The sequence below is a fragment of the Chanodichthys erythropterus genome, chromosome 20 (assembly GCF_024489055.1).
Source record: "Chanodichthys erythropterus isolate Z2021 chromosome 20, ASM2448905v1, whole genome shotgun sequence".
In the NCBI taxonomy this organism is placed as follows: domain Eukaryota; kingdom Metazoa; phylum Chordata; class Actinopteri; order Cypriniformes; family Xenocyprididae; genus Chanodichthys; species Chanodichthys erythropterus.
Window position 1 is genome coordinate 22,206,388 of NC_090240.1, and position 25,092 is coordinate 22,231,479.

Here is a 25,092-nt window from a genome sequence, read left to right on the forward strand (position 1 = left end):
AGTGTACAACCTAGTAAAAAATACTGGGTCAAAAATGGACAAACCCAACCGTTGGTATAAATTTTTAAATGGAACATTTAAACCCTATGGTTGGGTTTGTCCATATTTGACACAAACATTGGCTGAAACAACCCAGCATTTTAATTTAATTATTTACTAATTATAATTTTCATATTTTAATCTTGATATATATATATATATATATATATATATATATATATATATATATATATATATATATATATATATATATATATATATATATATATATATATATATATATATATATGCTTATTATTATTTTAAGATTTCAATATGGGTTTTTATAGGTATCATCTCTGATAGTTTCTTTGTCCAGAAACATAATTCATCTTACCTTCACTAATGAAAGAAATGTTATGAAAATCCCATAAAGTGTTTTGTTGACCAAACTATACACATATTTGTGGTGATTACACAAGATGCTTTATACATTTATGCAACATAAAATTATCTTACTAGGTCAGAATACTTTGTACTTCTGACTTATTTATATGTCATGCGTTCTTAGATATGCAAAGTAAATTAGGCCCTTTAGTTTGTCTAGATTTCCTGCATATTCTGACATTTTCTTTGTGTCTAAAGTAATCAGTTAAATTGTTTTCATTCAGCATCAATAGCCACAGACATGAGGACAATAGGACTGTTCACACATTCTTGTCCTTCCTCCTAACCACTCTAACCTTTAATGATCTGTGAATCCCCTAATTTCCTTATGAGAGGACCTCAAATATTTAAATATTTTGGTGCATTTGACACACACACATTCCCTTTGTCCAGAAACATATTTCCGTCAGCCCTCCTTTTTCGAAAACTTTTATCTCATCTTATCTAAATGTATTTTATCTCTAATAAAAGATATGTTATAAAAAGTTTTTAGACGTGTGTTGACCAAATTATACCAATTAAAATGTCACAATTTTTTTATTATATTATAAGATAGGCTATTTATAAATTGCTATATTTATGTACTTATTTACTTCCAGGGGAAAATATGTATTGCATGCACTTTTATCTACCTGTTAAAGCAACAAAAAGACATTTGTTTCAGCTGTGCCATGAAAACAGTCCAGGGAAGTTATACATCACAGAGATGTTTAAACGCATGTAATGTTGTATTTTTGAATCGTTTCATGCATGCAACTTGTGCAGACGGACGTTTAGCATTTGTTGACAGCACCAGAGATAAAGATAAACCCTCATGTGTGACAGATGGCTGTGTCATTTGCAGATAAAAATGAAAGCATTTTCAGTGTCAGCCTCTCAGGAGGGAAATGGAGCATACAAAAATAAAGAGAAGTAGCATATGGAAATGGCAAAGCCCATTTGTTCTGGGGCATGTGTGGATCTGATGAATACTGTGATGAGGTCAAGAGGATCAGTGCGAATGCTCTCCGTCGAACTTTACGTTCCGGTCAGTCGTTTCGGACCACCTCGAACCACCATCTCTTTTTCTCTAGCTCTCTCATTAGCCAAATCTGTCTTTAAGCTTTGTGCTCTGATGACAGGGAACGCGATACTGAGAGCATATCAAGCCACAGTAGTAATCAGCTCTTCTTGCTACTAGAACACCAACTGAGAGAGAAGAGAAAGAGACTCTAACAACACCCCCTGACCCACAACCGCCCACTTGCAGCAGACAGAGGCCCAGCAGGCAGCTAATTAGCATGTGTTAATGAGTTCCTGTGCCAGGGTGACCCACAGTAGTGCAGGAAAAGTGTGGAGGTATGGTGTGTCTGCCTCACCGTGCTTGTAAACACAATTACAAACAAGCCTGACATACTTTGAACTACAAATCTAGCACATTCATACAGTAGGCTGTACAGGAGTCTTGAACCAGGAACTGCAGTAACAAGCATCTACAGTAAATGCTAATTTCAACTCATGTTCAAGCATAGTGTTTGGCTTAGTTTGACTCTTAGTTTTCCCATATTTTGAGTTTTGGAGTTTAATATAGACTATGACAAAATGTGACCTCACTGCTAAATGCATGCACTGTAAAAAGATTTTAGCAGGTAACCTAAAATGTGCTTATTGTTGTAACATTAACTTTCATTAAAGTCAAAATATTAATATCACTGACTAAACGTTAAATTAAAAACAAAACAAAAAAACATATTTTTAAGGCTCAGATCAGGTAGAAATAGCTCCTTAAAAAATAATGGCACAGTTTCACGTTTTAAAAATATAAAACTGTAGAAATAGCATAAAGACAATTCTATTGTATTTACACAGACCTTTCGTTCTGATTGTACAACAATTGCTCCTGCACTGACCTCTAGAGGAAATTTGGAATTTATGTTTGTGATTCCTCAACCATTTTAGATGTAGGTGGTTAGTTAAAGGTGCAATATGTGATCTAGGAAATGCTAACTTTTTTTTTTGTTTTCCTGAACACAGATGAAAATATACAAATACCTTCAGGAGAACATTAAGAAGCATTCAACAAGCATTCAAGATATGATAACAAGAATGATGATAAGTACCAGAATTCCAATAAAGAAACAATGATACCAAGAGAAAGATAATTAAATGAAACAAATAAAACAACAAATGACAGAAAGGTGGTTGAACTTATTCAGAGTCATTAGATTAAGGTGACCAGATTTCTTAAATGGAAACTGGGAACATTCCCTATTTGAGTGGTCAAAATATCACTGAAATCTCATTTGTTATCTATTAATTTAAAATGAGGAAAATAAATTTTTGAATGCTTTTGTTTTTAATTGTTTTGGGTTCCCCATATTGGGCTTGATTTGAGGGGGGATGCGTGGGGATGGCATCCCCCTTTTTAAAAAAAAAATGACAAAACGTATCCCCTCTGTACCATGCCCTTTAGATTAAAGTCCCCGTGAACTGGAAGTAGCAAACAACTTTTCTCCAGTGTTGTGAAACGGAATATTGAACAGAGGGCAGGGTTTTACTCTAGTGCTCCTCCTCTCCATTTCTCGCTCATAGCAGACTAAAGGTTGGAGGGGAGTGGTTTAAGCGATTTCAACCCAAGCCGTCAAACTGACGTCATCCCAGACCGGAAGTAACTTTTGAGATTTTGATTAAAGATTACCAAGACAAACAATTTTTCTTCTGTGTATTAACTTGCACGGAGTATTTGTTCAACACTAGACTAGTAATATGCACTAACAAAGTAAACAGGGTCAATTTAGATTTTTATGAAGACTTTAACAGTGTTATGTATTAGGTAAATCTTGTAACGAAATTTAAAAATTCTCTGTATGATAATTAACAAACTATATCAGCGATAGGCCAATCAGAACTCAGTAATATAATGCGTTGCACACAGTCTGGCCAGAGCTCTGATTCAAGCCAAAGTCCCTTTCAAGGAAAGTTCGTTCACTTGGTGGCCATATTTGCAACGAACCTGGGCCGCTATTTCAGGCATCCAAGACCAAGTCCTATCTTTTTGAATGGGGAATCATGAAATCTCAAAAACTGCTTGGCGAACTCACAATTAAATAACATATTTCAAATCAGCAACAAATGAACTGTCCCATAAATGTTGTTTCTTATGAGGAAAATAAAGTGGGTTGAATCCAAGCAGCTCTAAATGTTTTTAGAATAGTTATAGAATAATCTGACATCCTTCTGAAGGAATCCCGCATACGCTTGTGGTGTTGAATGGTGTTGAAAGCTAACGGTTGGTTCTGTTCCACTTTAAGATTTCAATGTCTGTGTTTTTCCTTTTTGAGATTTTGATCTCAAAAAGTAACAAAACCGTCCGTCATTGAAATCTCATTATTAAACAAAACTGAAGGTCATTGAGATCTCGTAAAAGAACGAAACTGACTTGGGTAACAAAGACATTTTGTTTTGTTTCGTTACGAGACTTCAGTGATGTGCTTTGTTCCTTTAGTAGATCTCAATAGCAGTCAGTTTTGTTTCTTTACGAGTTCTCAATGACAGTCAGTTTTATTCCTTTATGAGATTTCAATGACAGTCGGTTTTCATTGTCAGTCTGTTTTGTTTATTTATGAGATCTTAATACAGTATGTTTTGTTCTTTTATGAGATTTTAATGACAGTTGGTTTTGTTCTATTACGAGATTTAAATGACGGTTGGTTTTGCTAAGTTATGAGATTTCAGTGAAGGTCGGTTTTGTTCCTCTACGAGATTTCAAAAACGGCTGTTTTTTCAAAGATAGCCAAGTTCAAAACTATTCAAACTGTTGGTTTTGTTCAGTTATGAGATCTCAATGATGGTCGGTTTTGTTTAATTGCGAGATCTCAATGATGGTCAGTCTTGTTTCTTTGTTCTTTTGAGATATTTCAAAGACATGTGGTTTTGTTTCATTATGAGAATTCAATGATGGTTGGTTTTGTTCCTTTAGGAGATCTCAGTAGCAGTCAGTTTTATTCCTTTGCGAGGTCTCAATGACGGTCGGTCGGTTTTGTTCCTTTATAAGATTTAAATAATGGTCGGTTTTCAATGGCAATCGATTTTCTTCTGTCAGTTTTGTTTCGTTACGAGATCTCAATGACAGTCAGTTTTGTTCCTTTATGAGATTTCAATGACGGTTAGTTATGTTCCTTTACGAGATTTCAATGATGATCAGCTTTGCTCCATTTTGAGATTTCAACGACGGTCGGTTTTGTTTGTAAATAATATTTTTAAGTATATTTAAATAGAAAACCATTATTTTGAATTGTAATAATATTTGACAATATTACTGTTTTTCTGTATTTTTGATCAAATAAATGCAGGCTTCATGAGACTTCTTTCAAAAAATAGTACTGAAAAATAGTGTGCTTCCATGTAAGTTGTAAGAACTAAATAAAATACTATATCATTTTTGATATGAAACTAACTACCTGCATGGTATGTGATGTAATATAGGGGCTATTTTTGCCCCAGGGTTACACCCCTTATTTTCTGGGGTTTATTTTAACCCTTTCAGCACAGTTTATAGTGACTGGGGCATTGGGTGATATGTGATGTGCTGTATGGAATATTTTACACCAGGGATATACCCTTTATACAGTACAGCTTATTGCAACTGTACTGTGGCATCAGGACCGACTCAGGCGACAGGTTGATCAGACACACTGTCCTCTCTAACACCTCTTCCTACAACTACTCAGTCTCCCAGGAGGACCCCCATGCAGATAGAGATTGGGCTCAACCCTCTTTAGCTTCAGTGGGTGTGCAGGTGAAAGCTTCAGGTTGACCGCTGCAGGGCTTCTCAAACTTTTTACAACCATAGACCCTCTTGCATAGAAATATAAATCTCAACAATGGTGACATGCTTCATGCCGCAATGCATTCTATAACAGACTATTATTAAGTTGAAATTAATTGCATTACAGCTACATGATAAAAAAAACACTCTGTGTAAGATTAGACCACTAGATGATGACAACCTCTTCATCATCATGCTGCAATGCATCACAGCATGAATAAATTATGCGGCTAAATTGTCCTGTTATTTTCTTTAATTCTACCTATTTGCTTTTATTTTTTGCTGTGGTTTTTGTTGTCTTTTAGTACCTAGTAGTTAGGTTGTTGCTGTTCGCTTGCACTTCTCGCTCTCTCTGCACATGTCTGTGTGAACAGGCTGTGCAGTGGTATGCAAACACACTTTGACTGACAGGGAACACATGCTATCATTTAATTCGGACCGAATGCAATGATTGAACAAATATTTTATTGTCTTATGCCTTCCACAGACAATATATATATTTTTGAAAATACATTTAGACCGCTTAACATGGTGATTACTCTCAGAATATGAGGATACTTTCAACCAGCATAACAAAAATGTTTCTGTAGAGAATCTATTGCACCTTTAACATAAAACAGCCTACTTTTGGGATGTTGAAATGTCTGGTAAGACATACTATACTAAATCTAAAACTATTGTGAACAACATTTGGTTAATTCTTTTATGATTTAGCATGCAGCTTTTATGACCTCATTAATTGACAGACTATATTTGAAAATTCATTTGATGATTTAAAATGAATTAAACAAATCTAAAGTTATTAGAACTGCATTCATACGATTTTAAGCTAAATTATTTATTTAAAAAAAAAAAACATGTTATGTATCAATAATACATGCATAAGTGAGAGAAACCAGAGGCCATTCTTTTTCTTTTTCTTTTTAATTATTCTTTTCTTCCCCAGAGCACACAATAATTTTGTTCAGCATCAGTACATTTTTCCCTTTCTTTTTCTCCCAGAGCTTAGTGCTGGGTCAGTGTCGTCACATTAGTACAATATGATAAGGTTACTACTGGAAGAGGGTTTACACACTTACATAGTGCATTTATTGCATTGTAAACCAAAAGAAAACCTCAAACACAAAAACTAAATAGTGCAATCATATTGATTTCCCTTTATTCTGTGGTAGACCTTTATTAGTACAAGCCAAGTCTTCGCCCTTCTTCCAGTGTTGCATACAGTACAGTAAATTGTGATAGAGAACAACATAAATATCTAATAAAATAAATAATTAGCCTTGAAAATAGACTTTGGAGACCCAAAGACATAGTTTTTGACTATGTACAAAAATCACCTGGAAGGATATCAAGCACATTTTCGACTGGGAAGAGCTCATTGTGCTTTAAAGCCTGTGTCTCTTGCTTGTTGCTTTTCGCAGTGTTTCACAAATTGACAGAAGATTCAACATGGTCCCAAATAACATTTTTGATCAATATATGTAAATAATATTATACATGTACACTTTAAACTAACAGAAAGTCATTTTTTTGTGCATTTATATATAGATGAGGGCAATGCATTTTAATGTGCAATCTGTATATACTCAAGCAGATGGTTTATATGTTTCTATTGCATCTCCCTATTCAGTTTACAGTGCGGTGTATTACTACAAATGTCTGACCATTTGTCATGCATAGTCATGATTAGCTTCATTGTACAATGGGACTGCATGTGCATGTAAATTTAGTGAACATTTAGTTAAAAGATTGTCTTGCAAATTAAGACATAAGTCATTCTGTTATGTGTGATAAAATTTGTAAATGTGTTTGTTATTGCATGGAAGAGCAGCAGCAAGCAAAACTCAACAATCAGAGCAGCAGATATGTCAGCAAGATCATCACTTATCATGCATATAAGTGTTGATGGTAAAGATATAAAAAAAATGATTAGAACTTATCAGTGTTTTGAGATTCTCAAAATGAAGGAAAAGAGTATGTTATTAAACAGAGGTGAAAACGTGTTCTGAAGCAATACATCCTCTTACCAGTACACATCTTACTGTTGCTGTTGGAACAATGGTATGATTATGTAGTGATACTTTTATAAAAACAAAGATGTTTGCAAGGGTCTTACTTTTACAGAGTTTCAAACATAACCACTAGATGTCACTGTAATTCAAACAATTAGAATAGAGTAGTGGTTCTCAATTTGGTTTACTAAAAATAGTAAACAAAAAAAGTTTTAAATTGAATTGAATTGAATCAAACCTTAAAATATATTAATAAAAATAAATTATCATTAATATGAATCAAATATAATTATAATTAATTAATAATTAAATCATCAGAATGAATAGTCAATAATTCACAAAAACGCTTTGCGGCATTAACCATGTTTCATTTCATTACAAATGAAGTCGTTACAAATAGTTTGGGTGAAATTTTCTTTAACATTGCTTAGTTTGTTCATTCGGAGAGCATGTCAGCCAACATATCCAGGTTGGTATCAACCAAATTTTCTTAGTTACAGGTGAATTTGTATCAAAATACCATGTGGTTTGATTAGATGTTTAATGTTCTCCTTTTAAAACTTAATAAGTCTATTTATTGTGTCATCCTAACTATGCATGATTATATGGTTAGTTGCACTATTACAGAGTCCTGCACATGACAGGAACTCTTCAGAACTTTTGAACTTTTGAACTTTTCAAAACTCTTCAGTGATCAGAACAGCAGTCTATGTGGGCTAAACTGTAGATCCTTTATCAATGCTTTTAAAAAATGCATTTAAAAATGTCATTTATTACTCACCCTCATGCCGTTTCACACCCGTAAGACCTTCATTAATCTTCGGAACACAAATTAAGATATTTTAGTTTAAATCTGATGGCTCCGTGAGGCCTCCATAGGGAGCAATGACATTTCCTCTCTCAAGATCCATAAAGGTACTAAAAAGATATTTAAATCGGTTCATGTGAGTACAGTGGTTCAATATTAATATTATAAAGCGATGAGAATATTTTTGGAGCGCAAAAAAAAAACAAAATAACGACTTATTTAGTTCGGAGCGCCAAAGTCACGTGATTTCAGCCGTTGGCAGTTTGACACGCGATCTGAATCATGATTCGACACACTGATTCAAAACGCCCCAAAGCTTCCTGAAGCAGTGTTTTCAATCAAAGGGAACAAATTATTTCATGGCCATGATTTACTAAAACGAGGGAATGAATTAAGTCGTGGGAATGAATTCTTTATTCGTGGCCACAATTTAACTAAAACTAGCAAAATAGTAAATCATGGCCACAATTTACTAAAACAAGAGAACAAATTCTAAATTCATGGCCACAATATATATATTTTTTCCACATCATGTGTGGGGCTCTGTACTATTTATATTATTTAGAATTGTTTTGATCACCTGCTGTCCCATTAGAACAGACCTGCGACCCACCAGTTGAGAACCACTAAGTAAATAATACTATATTAGGCTGTTTAGTGCAATACTGAGATCTAGGCAAAAGATGTACAAACATTCATGTGGTCTGCTTTTCATTGATCTGAAAGGGTGATATTAGTGCAATGTAGTTGGAAATACTGATGAATTAGTTAATTTACCCTGGTTGACATAAACCTAAAGATTCCCAGTGTGTGAAAGGACACAAGAAAAGGAGAACAGGACAGGAAAATAAAACAAAAAGGAAAATAAAAACGTTTTCAGTTACAAACAGTCCCAACTGTAATTTGAGAGTTGTGCTACATAAAGCTTATTGGGTTATTATTTATGAGCTAATCATATCTGAATTGTGCAAAAGCTACAGTCTTGATAAACCTTGAAAACAAACCAAAAGTGATGCAGGAGGTGGAGACTGAGTGAGCTGACTGGCAGTTGTGGCATGGTGTGCCCTTCTTTGTGAGGGCATGGTATGGATGCTCTGATGCCAGTGCCAGCCTCACCCCAGAGATGAGAGTCAGGCTGGCAGAACATGGCGGACAGATGGCACCACCAAGGGGTTGGGGGAAACCCCTGTTGATCTCAGTGTGGGTCTCAACAGGGACGTTCAGACCAGTTGAATGTGTGTATACCAGTGTGTGTGTGTGTGTGTGTGTGTTTTGGCTGAAGGCCTGCATCAGAGTGGTCCTGAGATGTAAAGGACGACACATGTGTTAGTGCAGGGAAGGGTGTGTGTTGTCACTGTCAGTGAGGCTGGGATTGGTCCACTTCTCCTCGGCCCTCATCTCATTCTCCTTCTCCATCCTTCCCGTTCCTCCTCTTTCTCATCAGGGGGCAGCTGCTCTGAGCCCCATCTCATTCTGGGGCAGTGAGTGGCTGGCCTTTGAGGAATATTCTGGGGGTCTTTCTGGAATGTTCTGTGTCACTCTATAACAATCAGAGAGCAGTGGAGAAAGTGATCATTATGGTTATAAGCACTCTTATAAGCTTACTGTCACTTGTTATTTAATAGTGCACTCAATTCTGTTGTGCTATATGACCACTGTTATACTGACACCTACTGGTGTGGATGCAGCATTATTCCATAGAAGGGTTTCAGTTAGTGTTGTTATTTAGTAAAACTAAGACAAAATCTATTAAAAATAGTTTGTGTTAAGTAAAATGTTGAAATTAAATTAAATTATATTATAAATCAACTTAAAAAAACAAAAACCACACAACAATTAGAAATGTTGCCTTGGCAACTAATTGAAATAAAATAAAGACCTAATACAAACTATACAGAAATATTTTTAAATATTTTTTAAAAACTAATAAAAATGAAAAAAGCACATAAAATTACTAGCTTTAAAACTAAAATAAAGAAAATAAAACTGGTTACAGATGCCATTATAGAAATGCCCATTTAAATGAAATTAAATGAATTTATTCTTCTAGCGAAAATGTTCAAAAATAGGGTGGGTTACCAAGATATAGTGAAGCGAGTAAAAAATAAAGATAAAAATGGAAAAATCTATATAAAATGAAACGGCTTTTATTATATAATGATATAAGACATTATTTTATTTTTAAAAAAATAGTGCTTTTCTTTATGTGTAAAACCTTTCTAATTACGTATGTGACCATCCAAGTGCATTGAGGACGTGAAAGAGAAATTAATTTAGGGTTTAAGAGCTATCTGGAATGCGCCTCTCCCTCTCGCTCGCTCTTTGTGCGCGCGAGTCTTGTCTGTGCGTACCGATAACAGAATGGATTTATATCAGTTCAATGTGTGAAATAACAAGACAAAACACGTTCAAATTATAACCTGTTCACTCTATTGCGGTGAAACTTGCAAATGATCCGTGAATCACATGCGCCCCGAACCGTGGGGCTTGGTGTAGGACGTAGCGTAAGCATTGAACTGCAAGAGTTTTACACTTTCTTCGTACGTTGAATATGGAATGCAGTCTGGCAGAGGGTAGATATTTTACTTCATAACTTGTTAAATATGGATATATATATATATTTTTTTTTACACAAATGCTTTGATTCACTTCAGAAGGCCTTTATTAACCCCCCAGAGCCGTGTGGAATTCGTTTATGATGGATGGATGTGGATGGAGACACTTTCTTCAGCTCATACTCGTGAACCCTGTTCGTGAACCATTATAAAGCTTGGATGCGTCAGGATATTTATTAATATATCTCCGATTATGTTCATCAGAAAGAAGAAAGTCATATGCACCTAGAATGGCTTGAGGGTGAGTAAATCTTGGGCTAATTTTCATTTGAAAGTTAACTAATCTTTTAACTGACACATGATCTCAACTGATGAAAATCGATCCAACACTCACCCTTATTTGTGGTAGTACTCATTCAATTAGCTCCTGCGTCTCTGAGAACTGGAGGAAGAGGATGAGAGATTAATTAATTAGATTAATTAAGCTGTATTAAAGCAAGTGAAGTCCATGCAGTTAACATTTAAACACTCACCTGTTGGCTAGAGTTAGCTGAGGGTGGTGTAACTACATTTTGCTCCACTAGAGGGTTTGGGGGGGCGGAGCCTGGCAGGTGAGTGGCACGCCAGTATATATCTAAATATTCGGCCAGGTGTTCGCAGGCATCCTCCAACTGATTCTCATCCAGTATAACATCAAACATTTCCTAATACAAGAGCAAAGCAGTGAAGATAAACAGTTACAGGGCAGGATATTGCATCTGTTTATTTGTTGCTTCGGTTTAATGTCCGTTAACAGGAGCTGAATGTATTTGCAGTACTGGGACTCACTGGTGGGCACTGTGCTAGTTTATCTCCAGCCATCATTTGCACGTTGAGATGTTTGCTTTGAGATTTCCCTCTGGACTTAATGAGTCTTTGAAGGACCTGAGGTAGAATGAGTGACAGAGAAAATGAGGGACAAAAGTGGGAGCAATGCTTCAGGGAACTCTGAACGTATCGAAATTACTTAAAACAAGTACAAATTATTTATTGATTGGATAAATAATGTTGCACCTTTGGAGAGGACACTTTCACATAGACAATGATGGGAGCGAGGGAGGTCTTGAGAAGCTGTGCGGGATGGTTGATAGTATCTGCATCCAAGACCACCAACTGCAGGCTTTTAGCCAGCTCAAATATTCTCTCAATCTCACTCTGTACCTCCGCTGAGAGAGAGAGACACAGGCATAAGAACAGGAACCACATTAATAATGAAACAACAAATGATCCTTCATACTAAAAATACTTTATCACTCTTATATTAATTTACTATTTAGCTTTACCCCTGTATGTTGTCACTCACCCAGACTGGAGCGAGTGTTCGACCTCTCCATGATAGCTTTCTTATTCAGTACAGACCTTTTGGCCAGAGACAGATCTGCAGTCACCCGTGTGATAGAAATCCTGCCATGAAAAAACATTCCCAAGCAAGAAAAGAAATACATTCAGAAGACTTGTAATATAGCACACAAGTTGATTTATGATACTTTATGGTGCTTTTTGATATTTTGAAGCTTAGCCCCAGTCCTCATCCACTTTCATTACACAAGTACACTATGTAACTTTTTCAATACATCATCAATCCCTCTTCCAAAATTCACTATTGTAAGCCTATTACAAGTGTTTATATTTTAGACCTAGCAGGATGGTTTTTACAGAAAATTGCACCTGTGCATCTTGTCATATCCATAAACAGAGAAAAATTGCTCTGGATAGCTATAAACACTATTAATTATATTTCTTAAGAGACAATGGATGTTTTATCTCAAAATGCATGAAGTTTTGTTTTTTACCACTAGAGGGCCAAAAGTTGCATAGTGTACCTTCAAAATGGCCACAATATTATTCAAAAATCACTTTTTTTCTTCTCCAGAAGAAAGAAAGTCATATGGGTTTGAAACGACATGAGGGTGAGTAAGTGATTTCCATTTTTCCAAATTCACATTTTTGGGTGAACTGTTCCTTTAAGCGTAGCTCACTCACTCACTCACTCACCTCCCATCAAACCTGTGTTTCAGGAAGTCAAACAAGGCTTTCTGCATCATATCAGTCACCTGTATCAGAGAAGATCGTGAGAAAACATACAAACCCCAGAAACGTTTCATGTACAGTATAATTAATCTGTCAATCTGAGGTCATTTAGGTCCTGAGCTATTAATAGTGTTAACATATAACCAGTGATTTTGTTGTCTAAGGAATCTAGAGGGAAAATAAGGAGACCTAAACAGGGGATTTGGAAGAAGAGTCATATAAAAGGCTAATATAGTTTGGATGAGGTGGTTTTATTTAGACACGGGGTGAAAAATGAATGACTCCAGAAATAGAGAGTAGAGAGTCAGCAGGAGAAGCAGGTCCCTGGTGTCTTCTGTTAAAGAGCTGACTGACAAATGTGTCCAGAGTGCCACAGCTGGACTTAAATATTTCACATTCGTGAATCCTCTCACATACCATAACAGAAAAAGACATTTTATACTGCCTGAGCAGTCATACACGTATAGCAGGATCCAAAACAAACTTTTTTCCATGAGTGAATTATAAGAATTTACATACCATAATTACCTTTCATAAGCCACAAAACTGTATTTTTCATTATTATATTAAATTTAATTATGTTAAATATAGTTATTTAAATATTGTTTATTAAATATAAATAAAAATATTGACCATTTTTTTCATGCAAACTGCATATATCTTTACCCCCCACGACAATGGTATTATTTACCTGTTTTTCTTTCATTTGTGACAAAAAGTGTCACTGGCATATCATTTCATATTTTAGATAAGCAAATCTCTGCATGAACTTGTTGCAAAATGTGATTTAGTTCCAGTGTTGTTATTGTTAACTAAAATTAAATCTTTTAAAACCATTTTATGCAACTGAAATAAAGCTGAAATAAAATAAAATTAGACGAATAACAAACTTAAAAAACTTTACATATAAGTTTATGGTGTAAAATGAAATGAACTAAAATAAAAATGCATTAAAGATATGTAGAAATATTTCAAATATAGATTTAAAAAAAAAATCAAATAATTATGATGAGCACTAACTTTAAAACTATTCCTGTTACTAGCTAAAATTAAAATGAAAACAAAAATAAAAAGTTTCTTCAAAATATTAATAAATACTATAATATTATATAAATATTACAAAAATAACATTGTTTTGTTCTTCATATTCTAATTTTGGTGATTTAATATATAATGTAATCACATTGAGGTACAAGTTAAAGACACACAAGTCTGAGTGAATGATGATTTCTTATCTTTGATTTGATTTGTTTGTCATATTATTATTCTTACATTGCATAAAGTTGCTAGCAAAGTTTTATTTACTCATCAAACTCAACTTTTACTTGCTTGGTGGTATTTAATTGTGGATCCTGCAGAATTTACCTCATAGCCTTTCAGTGAGGGGCCAACCAGAACAACAGGCCTCATGGATGGAACTACATCATAGGGTGGAACGTGCTCTGTCTGCAACACACAAACACACACACGCTCTGAATCTTAACTAACATTTCTCTACATCTAATGAGTAGCCGCAAGGGATGCAGTTTTTAATAACACAGCATTAACATCTCTCACAGAGAATCATCTGAGAGGCTTGACACAAACTGTGAATATGTAACACCACTTTTGGGGCTTTTCACACTTTAAATAGTTAACCCTGGGTTATTCTAAACCCAGGTAAACGGAATCCTGGGTTATCTTGCTTCACATTTCACTGCTTATAATTTATGCAGGGTTAACGTTCATCCTAGGTAGGCCTATTCATAAACTGAGGTTTCACACTGTACATTCCTAAACCTGGTTAAAGGGTTAGTTCACCCAAAAATGAAAATTCTGTCATTTATTACTCACCCTCATGCCGTTCCACAATCGTGAGACCTTCGTTAATCTTCGGAACAGATATTTTAGTTGAAATCCGATGGCTCTGTGAGGCCTCCATAGGGAGCAATGACACTTCCTCTGTCAAGATCCATAAAGGTACTAAAAACATATTCAAATCGGTTCATGTGAGTACAGTGGTTCAATATTAATATTATTAATATTATAAAGCGACGAGAATATTTTTGGTGTGCCAAAAAAAAAAAAAAACGACTTCTATAGTGATGGCCGATTTGAAAACACTGCTGAAGCATCGGAGCACAGATGAATCACTGTGTCGAATCTGCTGTTCGCGCCAAAGTCACGTGATTTCAGCCATTGGCAGTTTGACACGCGATCTGATTCATTTGTGCTCCGATGCTTCATGAAGCAGTGTTTTGAAATCGGCCATCATTAAATAAGTCGTTATTTATTTATTTATTTATTTATTTATTTATTTTTTGGCGCACCAAAAATATTCTCGTCACTTTATAATATTCATATTGAACCACTGTGCTCACATGAACTGATTTAGATGTTTTTAGTACCTTTATGGATCTTGAGAGAGGAAAAGTCCCTTTGGAGGCCTCATGGAGCCATCGGATTTCAACTAAAATATCTTAATTTGTGTTCCGAAGATTAACGAAGGTCGGTGTGGAACGGCATGAGGGTAATTAATAAATGACAGAATTTTTTGGGTCAACTATAACCCTTTACCGTTCTTGCATATTTGCGGTGTCAGTATTATTGATTGGATAAACGCAGCACGCGACCTGTTTACATTGCATTGCACATCCTCGTATTGTCGACTGTTCTATCAAGTTTATACTGAATGGACATTTCGGACTATAAAGGTAAGAAGGAAGCGGTCTCTTCTTCACTCATTGTCACGTTTTGTATCAGCATTTGACATTTTTCCCCTCAAACGCTGAATTTACTGTTTATATACAATTCGATGTGTTTCCGTGACTGTCCAAAGCAGGCCAATTTGAGTACGCGATTGGTGGTCTGTTGCTAAGTGTCTAGCTGTAACATAACACTTTAACACTGTACAAGTTTGGCACTGCAATGCGGGGTTAACACCGCAAAACCGGTGCAAACCATGTTACGGAGTAGGGTTTCATAACCCCAGGTAAAAAGTGATGCTAACCCCACTTCTAAATTACAAGTGAGAAACGTCCCTTTACCCGGGGTAAAAAGTGGTGTTCAGAACGAAGATAATCCGAAGATAATTTGAGGGACTGTGTTGCACTATGAAATCAAGGAAGCAACTTTAACCACCTACCTGCTTCTGCTTCTGTTTGGCTTGTTGAAAACAAGAGAGAGGTTTTAAAAGAAAATCTGAAATATGCTGTTTTTATGCAAAACAATTTCATACTGAAATATTAATTGAATCACGCTACCAGAAAAAAGAAGGATATGGAAATGAGAGATTGTAGCATTACAGTAAGACAGTGATGTGTGAGAGTATTTAAATACCTCTCACCTGCAGAAGGAGGAGTAGACCTCCAGCCCCCAGACGATGCATTCCCTCCCATTTTCCTGTTAATAACACACAAACTTTGAAATTATAGGGCCGGTTTCACAGACAGGGCTTAGGCTAAACCAGGATTCAGCCTTATTTCAATTAGGGTTTTTAAATAGCTTTTATAAACATACCCTAGAGAAAAAAAAACATTACTGGTGTTCATCTTGAGACAAAACAATGGCAGTGACATATTTTAAGATATGTCAGTGCAAGTTGCTTTTAGTTAAAAAAAATCACAAACATGCATTTTAGTCTAGGACTAACTTAAGGCTTGTCTTGGAAACCAGGGGATGAGATATGTGGATAGCTGAATGTAGGATATCATACTTTGAACTAAGAATCCCATGCAGCACTTATGAGTTAAGTTTTCTTATTAATAGCAAGCTAAATGGCAAATCACAGCAATTGAAGGTAGAAGCTTTTATCTCTCACCTACAATATAACCTAGTTCACCAAAAATGAGCCAGTACTGATAATAATAATCACTGCTGCAATTCTGTCTTTGTTTTGATAACCGGTGATATTGTTTCTAAAATAAATGCTATTCAGTATTAACTCTCTGTTTATTAACTCTTCATGGTTTTTCAGTGCCACGTCAGCTTCTTTAGCTATTTTAATGGTGAGCACCATTACTAAATAATGACAGAATATATGTGTTTGGGTGAACTATTCTTAAATGATAATTTAAGGCCGGTTCACACCAACAATGATAACTATAAAGATAACTATAGCGTCCACACCAATGCACTATATCATTCTCCATTTGGTTTATTATAAGTGCATGCTGCAGTTATGTCATCTCCGGCATTAAATGCTTGAGCTCTTTAATGTAAAATGGATTCTGATTGGCTATCAGTCTCAATGTTCACCAGCTGAAAAAAAAAAAAAAATCATTGTGAAAGTGATTTCAATGATATCGTCTCTCTCTCTCTGTGCAATTATCGTTATAGTTATAGTGTGGATTAGTGTGGCTATTCTTTTACATTTAGAATGATATTCAAAGCTGTATCTTTATCATTATAATTATCAACAATGGTGTAAACAGGCCTTTATACAGTATTCAGTAATGACTAGATTTGATGTGATGACCTCTGAGCTGCTTTCTGTTCCTGCTTGATCCGCATGGCCTCCAGTTTAACAGGGCTGGGGATGAAGGCAATATCTGCCCCCTCCTTCACCAGCCTCCCGATCCACCAGTCATTATTATACTTCTGTAGGATGAGAGACAATGTGCTCAATAAAACACTGAAACTTAAATTAGCTTACTGTTAACTTTAGTTTATTGATCACTTCCTACCTCTTTTATATGTAGAAAATCTTTGGTTTCAAAGTTGATGGCAGCACCCTGAACCGGACAGTCTTCATCAAGTGCCCCGCAGTAGCTGACATTGGTTCTCACTGCAAATGCCACAGGTTTGGTCTACAAAAAACAAGAAAACATTAAAAAAGTTACAAAAACAAAGAAAAGTTAACGTTATTTGCAGATGAAGATGAACCTTGGCTCTCTCGAGCTGGAGGTGGGCCTGGCGCTCGGCCTCACGCCGAGACGCCTCCTTGTCCTCCTCCAGGGACAGGTCGGAATCCGATGGTCTACTCGTGTAGGAATCAGCAGAACTCTGCAAAAAGGAAAAGAGTCCAATGTGAGAAATGCTTTTTCATATTTTATTATTATAATTATTTTTCTTACTTGTAAATTCAATGTATTCTTTATTGCACTCCACTTTATATTAGTTTTCTTTTTCTTTAATTTGTTGTTTTGCTCTGTTCTCAGTTCTGTCATGACAACTCTTGAAGGATTTTTAGCATGATAATGGATATATGACAGTGTTAAAGGGTTAGTTCACCCAAAAATGAAAATTCTGTCATTACTTACTCACCCTCATGCCGTTCCACACCCGTAAATCCTTCGTAAGTCTTCGGAATGCAAATTGAGATATTTTTGTTGAAATCCGATGGCTCTGTGAGGCCTGCATACGGAGCAATGACATTTCCTCTCTCAAGATCCATAAATGCAGTTAAAACATATTTAAATCAGTTAATGTGATTACAGTGGTTCAATATTAATATTATAAAGCGATGAGAATAAATTTGGTGCGCCAAAAAACGAAACAAAATAATGACTTATATAGTGATGGCCAATTTCAAAACACTGCGTCAGGAAGCTTCGGATCATAAATGAATCAGCGTGTTGAATCAGCGGTTCAGAGCGCCAAAGTCATGTGATTTCATCAGTTTGGCGGTTTGACACGCGATCTGAATCATGATTCGACACGCTGATTCAAAATGCTCCGAAGCTTCCTGAAGCAGTGTTTTGAAATCGGCCATCACTAAATAAGTTGTTATTTTGTTTTTGTTTGGCGCACAAAAAATATTCTCGTCGCTTTGTAATATTAATATTGAACCACTGTACTCACATGAACTGATTTAAACATGTTTTTAGTACATTAAAGGTGTTCTAAGCGATCCTGGGTGGAGTAACTTCCTGTTGACCTTTGAAGTGTTTTCAAACAAAACGGAGGCTAGCTAGCTAGCTTGTGTTCCGAAGATTAATGAAGGTCTTACGGGTGTGGAACGACATGAGTGTGAGTAATAAATGACATTATTTCATTTTTGGGAGAACTAACCCTTTAATGTATTTGGAATTGGCTGCTATAGTAAATGCTCACCAGCTATTTGAATGTTGAGCAGCAAGCTCACTGGCTGCAGATGCAACAAGAACCAATCATCTTGCGCCATGCAGTAAATGATTTAAATCAGGTTGCATTAAGGACCCATCAGCCTGTGCCATCTAGAGTTTCATGACAGAACTTTTTATTTTTATCTGACACAAAGCAATTGCTGCAAAGGCTATGGCAATACTAATGTAACAATATTTGACACCTTAAAACTTGTAACATGTTGACATTTATGTAAAAAACTTCAACCAATTTTTATCAAACCACTTTCCACAAAGTTGGAACAGAAGCTGCATATGACAGGCTGTTTAACGCAGCTCAAAGTTGGCATGTATGTATTTACACAACAACTGCATATTATAAATAGCCACCAAAAAGTATATCAACTATAAAATTAAAAACTCAGTTACAAGGTAGGGATGTATTATTACGACAGTATCATTATTGACAATATTGCTCTTGATATGGCAATAATGAGTATGTTGAATAATAACAGAATACATAAATGCATTCATAAGCTCAACAGAAATGTGATTTTTTTTTAATGCTCAAAAAAAGAAGAAAAAATAAATCTGATGCAACATGAGCAGACATAAATGTAATGCCGCAATCAACACTTTTTATTCATTTACACGTTTCACTTTAATCACAACAGCCACATTTTTGCCTCAAGCCCCATACATTTCTGACCCTAGAACAAATGCACCGAAAACAAAACACCCACTGACCCTAAACAAGTATTGCAATCCTCCATCCCTCTGATCTCTCCTTCAGACCAGCCTTTCTCTTGCTTTCTCTTTTTCCCTCCAAAATCTAGAACACAGTGAGGATATGATTTAAATATCAAAGGCAGCCGCAGGGTGCAGGTGTCTGCGACACCTACCGTCGAAAGAGATAAAGCATAATTAAGCTAAGATAAGATTCTTATATGCGATTAAAATATACCTCCCGTCTAAATGAACATGTTAATTAAAAGGCAGCCCTGCTATGGGAGGCATCTCTATCACAGAGCTATCCTGAACCAGCACTTGGATGATCTACTACACCACATTCATCTCTTTCATGTGTTCAGATTAGAAATAAATGAAAAGAAAGACAGAGAAGGGCTTTGAAGCACAACAACACACAATATCAAAGACATTTTTCTTTATTTTTGGACACTTTTATTGACAGGAGGTAACAGTGATGCAGGGGTCGTTCTCATAAGCGTCAGAGTACTTGTACAAGGCTGTGACACATTTTGTGTTCCATACACAGTGTGTATTAACGTACATTAACTCTGAGTTGTTTTCAGATGACCTGACAGACTAAGCAATTTTTCGCTCAGTACCTGGATCGATAATGTAATCCTTTAAAAGACACGATGCATAGCAACCTCATCCGCTCAGAGTATTTTTTTTCACAACACCTCATCCACTTATAACACACTTTCTAACCATTAGACATTCCCAGAAAAGGCTGCATGATACAATGTTTACAGTATATAGATTAAATAAAGCTTTACTCTAAGTGTTTTGTGTCATGAGCTACAAAGCATCACTCATTTGCATTTTTAACAGACAGTGGGGTATACAAAAGTCTGAGAGCACTTTTGAAAATACATCTATTTTTAGTTTTTCTAATTAAAACACATTTTTGTTGCAAATAATATTTTCAGCATATCACTTTGGTGAAGTAAAGTGTCATTTGAAGTAAAGTGAATATTATACATATACTGTACATAAAGGCAAAGTGTTACCCAACCAATGAAAGGCCTACTTAAAGCCTTTATGTATAATAAGTTATAAAGGTATTCATAATGTACATTATGGTCCCTATTTTAACGATCTGAAACGCAAGTGTCAAAGCGCGAAGCGCAAGTAACTTTGTGGGCGGGTCTCGGCTCTGTTGCTATTTTCCCGGCGGGATAAATGGCTCTTGCGCCCGGCGCAAATCTAAAATGGGTTGGTCTGAAGTAGCTTCATTATTCATAGGTGTGGTTTGGGCGTAACGTGAAATAAACCAGATAAATCAGAGCGTCATCCAACATTCCCTTTAAAAGCACGTGCGCAAGTTCCATTATGGATTGCTATTATTATGGCGTATTTACCAGGCGCACGCCAGGAGCGGTTCACAGCCGAGGAGACTGATGTTCTTGTAAGAGCAGTGAAAGACAGAGAAGTTGTGTTGTATGGGGATGGGAGAAACCCACCCAAAATAGCGTCGGTTAAACAGGTTTTTTCACATCTTCGTGGCACACCACAATGATTTCCGTCATCTCATGTGTTAATATTTTTTTAGTGTAACAATTTATGATTTGCAAAAATAACTGTTGCATCTGCTTAGATTACATGAGCAAAGTGTATGCGCGTTGTGCACGCTATACATTATGGTCAAGCATGCGCCCTTAAAATAGCATAATGAACAACGCGCAACGCGCCACTGACTTTAGACTAGGTTTTTTCTGGTCAGTGGCGCAATTGTTTAATGGAACAGCAAAATAGCACCAGGGATTGTTTGTGCCGGAACACGCCTCCTTTTTTGCACTGAACCGCCCAGGGAGTGCAAGTTCGTTCACTAGTTTAGCGACGTGCTTCTGTGGAGGGAAAAGCGCACTTTGCGCGGGTGCAAAATAGGAATGACACATGCGTCGGTGTACAAAGTCAATTGCGCTGGGTGCAAGATAGGGCCCAATAATGCATTATATCTTTTCATAAATAATTTTAACCAAAGTTAAAATGCATTAATTCATTATATTTACAGATTCCTTGTTACATGTGAAATCGGTTGTTTGTCACAATTAAACAATTAATTATACAATTAATAGATGCGTATTATAATGCAACATAACTGTGGTTACAATTATTCATGAGACCATACGAAGCATTATAACAAGTTACGTTACAAGGCATAAAGAATGCATTAAAAAACTTTAATAATGCTTTATATATAAAGGCTTTTAAGTGTTACCGAAAGTTGAAAAATTGCCTTGAATTTCTTAATGTTTTCAGAAGGTTTAGATACAAAGTTCTGTCATGAAACTCTAGATGCCACAGGCTGATAGGTCCTTGACTCAATCTGCTAGCAAACACATAATTCTGAATAGGGCACAGCTGATTGGTTCCTGCTGTATCAAGTCCCATACTTGCTCTGCAGCAGCATAGCACATCTAGCAGATCTATTCTGACAAGGCCAAACATATCAACAAACTGTCATATCCATTATCATGCCAAACACTCATGTCAGACGGAACTGTTGTCATGACAGAACGTCTTTTTGCTTATAATGACAGCAACACTCAAGCTGCATTAACTCCACAAGTTTGTGTAAAACCTGATGATCATGATTTGAAAATGATCCAAAGTGCATCTTGAGCTACAGTGCATGGAAATCTGACTGTTTGTACAAAGACTTTCACATGATTAATGTAATAATTTTACATATTTGGGGCCAGATTTACTAAACGGGGAAGATTAGCGTAAATTTTACAAAAGCACTGATGGGGGTGACAAGTTTTGCATGTGATCTACTGTTGACAGTCACGCAAATTAAAGTCAAATTATTTACATAATGACCAATGCAATCTACCTAGAGCAGTGCAAATTAGCGTTGGGTCGTAAATAAGCAGAGCTGCTGATGCTTATCAGGTGCGGGTCGACACAGGTGCAACTTGTTACATGTAATATATGGGTAACGTCTTCCTCTGGCATTCCAAAGAAATTAATACGAGTGGAAAATATTTTCTCCCTTCTACCACATGCTCTGTTCTCTGCAGTGTCTCCTCCTAATTGAAGCCATGTTGCAAAATGGGTTAAGACATGCTTATTTTGGGCGTTAAATAATGTTGCATATACCAGTAAATTGACTAGCGCAAACATTAGTAAATCACGTTGCGTGATTCATTTAAATATTCTCCTCTCATAAATTTTGCGTCTGAAAGGGAAACTCCTACAGATGCATATGCAATAAGGTCAAGCGCAAAAACAACTCAGTCCATGCCTTTTCAGCGCTAAATTTGCACTGCATGTCTTTAGTAAATTCCAACAGTAGTTTTTTAACACCAAAAGAGGGTTTGTGCTGGCGCAAGCTGTTAGTAAATCTGGCCCCTAGCATCATAATGTAAATTTTTTCAAAATCTTTAAACTTTCTGCTTATTTCCATGTTTAAAATACATTTTCAATCACAGACTTTTAAAAGCATTGCCTTTGGCATTTTCTTTCAACTGATGTGCTGTACTGGAGCATATACATGGGAATATGAATGTTGCCTGCTCTGCCTTTAGCACAACTTGTTGTGCAAGCTGTGCAATAGCAGCACACAGCCAACAGGGGGCGAAAAATCAGTGAACCTCCCCTTGTTCACAAGGCTTGTTAGATAACAGTCATTCATTTTTCTGTACTTCAAACAGTTTCATGCCCTATTTTCATTCATATTGTCAGAATCCGATTCCCAGTCTCCTGTATGCTTGCTGCAATGTGTTTGAACATGGATGCAAGCCAGGACAGATCCTGATTGTGATGGGAACAGGGATCACACAAGTCCATAAGAATCAAATACATGCAACACACATAGAATAAATAAACAAATGCAACAGTGCATTTTTGCATTGTATTATATCAGTCTATGTAATCTGTATCAGAAGGGAGGTTGAACTACATTGACTGCAATTAAATGTTAAAAAAAAAAAAAAATCAGATATTTGCCCCCTGGAATTGATGTTTAGGCTATTTTTTGTTTGTTTGTTTTAAAAAAAAATCTTTTTGAATATAAAACACACTGCATGCCATGTATTTATGTCAAGTGAATACAGTGTCCAAAAACCTATAAAGACCAATAACAGAATATTATGGAATAAAATTATGAAATAATAAAAGCAAAAACAGAAGAATTTTAATTTACATAAATATATGTAAATATATAAGTGAATATAAACTTATACATAAATATCTGTGGCTTTCTGTCACCTCTCAGTGCCATGTTTTGCCTAAAACTGGATAATTCTGACCCTGGTTTGCTGGTAATAAAAATATTATGGTCAAGCCCCTGGAATGGACATTTCTGCCTTGCAAAACGACATATCAACTACTTGCAACACAACTTAAAAGCATACCCACAGAAATATACGAGAGAGTTAAAGAGAATACATGTTCTCAATTAAACAATCAATGCAGCTGAATGCATTTGATGAGTCTGTATGCTGGGCGAAAGTCTGAGGCATAAGCTACATCTCGACTGAGAATAATTTATTCATAAAAAAGGCTTACATGAGGATATTAATAGACTATGACCCAGGCAGAATGCATGCAAAATTCATTCACTCCACCAAAGCAGCACTGATTGATTACAGAATCACATGGAGTGAAAATGTAATAGAGAGGGAGCACGCGAGAGAAAATCAGTGAGCGAGCAAGAAAGAGAGAGAGAGAGAGAGTGACAGAGATAAAGTGAAAGTGAGGGAGAGAGAAGGCAAACTATCCCTACCTTGCAGCTGAGCAGCGCTGCGCTAGAATCGGACGCTGACATGCCTATAGAGACAGCTCGTATCGCCCCCCATCACTCTGTGGTCGAGCGAGACGCGAGCTGCTCTCCATGGTCAGCGGTAAAGAGGCTGGCAGAGAGAGGGGAAGCCTCAGCTCTGATACTAGCGGACGCACTGGCACTGCACTCAACGCCTATACAAAATTGATGCCCTGACTGCAGCAGCTGAGTTGTGCTGCTCACTGAGAGCAAACGCCCTCCCTCTGCCGCTGCTGCCTTTCTTCCGCCTGCTCTCACATTCAATCAGGCTCCATTTTCTCCTGCTCCATACACTGGAGATGCTGTTCTGCAGCCAATGTTGCGGGGGAGGAGATGTTTACCTCTCACACGAGACACTGAGATCTCATTCTCTTGCAGCAGGAAATACAGAGAAGTGCTTTAAGAAGTGGGTTGCGTGAAGTGAGGCTCTTCACATTATGATGCCCAAATGTGTTATGTGAAAACAAGCAAGCCTGAATTGGTAAAAATGAATACATTTTAATAATTACACACGCTCCCAAGTATTATGTGTCTCCCTATTATATTCTGAACATCTCAGTAAAATTCAAAATAATGTTCATTGTGTGCCATAACAAAGCATTGAAGCTTCATATTTGGTAAACTAAAGGTAACAGGTAGTTTTTGTGGTATTGTTGGCTCTTTTATGATACAATACATGTGATGTTCCTCATTTGCTTTGGATAAAAGCATCTGCTAAATGACTATGAAATGTTAACAGCAGTTCTGTTGATTTGTATCTGTATATATATTTAGTATACAATAATGACTGCATAAGAAGATTTTAACCATTTTGTATGTGAGGAATACTCAAATTATGCAGTTATTTATTTTTTTAATAGTAATAGGCCTTGGTTT

At 36.2% G+C, this 25,092-nt stretch overlaps 1 protein-coding gene across 1 annotated transcript; it reads right to left on the bottom strand.

Moving 5' to 3' along the window:
* Positions 1–9,480: 9,480 nt before the first annotated feature.
* cacnb3b (calcium channel, voltage-dependent, beta 3b) lies at positions 9,481–24,222 on the bottom strand. The gene is made up of 14 exons (XM_067370736.1): positions 24,181–24,222; positions 17,542–17,661; positions 17,343–17,465; positions 17,135–17,256; positions 16,004–16,059; positions 15,803–15,822; positions 14,044–14,124; positions 12,643–12,701; positions 11,951–12,051; positions 11,662–11,813; positions 11,437–11,532; positions 11,142–11,312; positions 11,003–11,050; positions 9,481–9,593 (listed from the first exon to the last, which is right to left on the bottom strand). The coding sequence occupies exons 1-13, from the start codon at positions 24,220–24,222 to the stop codon at positions 11,021–11,023; spliced, it is 1,173 nt and encodes a 390-aa protein (XP_067226837.1). The 3' UTR covers positions 9,481–9,593; positions 11,003–11,020.
* Between the last annotated feature and the right edge of the window lie 870 nt (positions 24,223–25,092).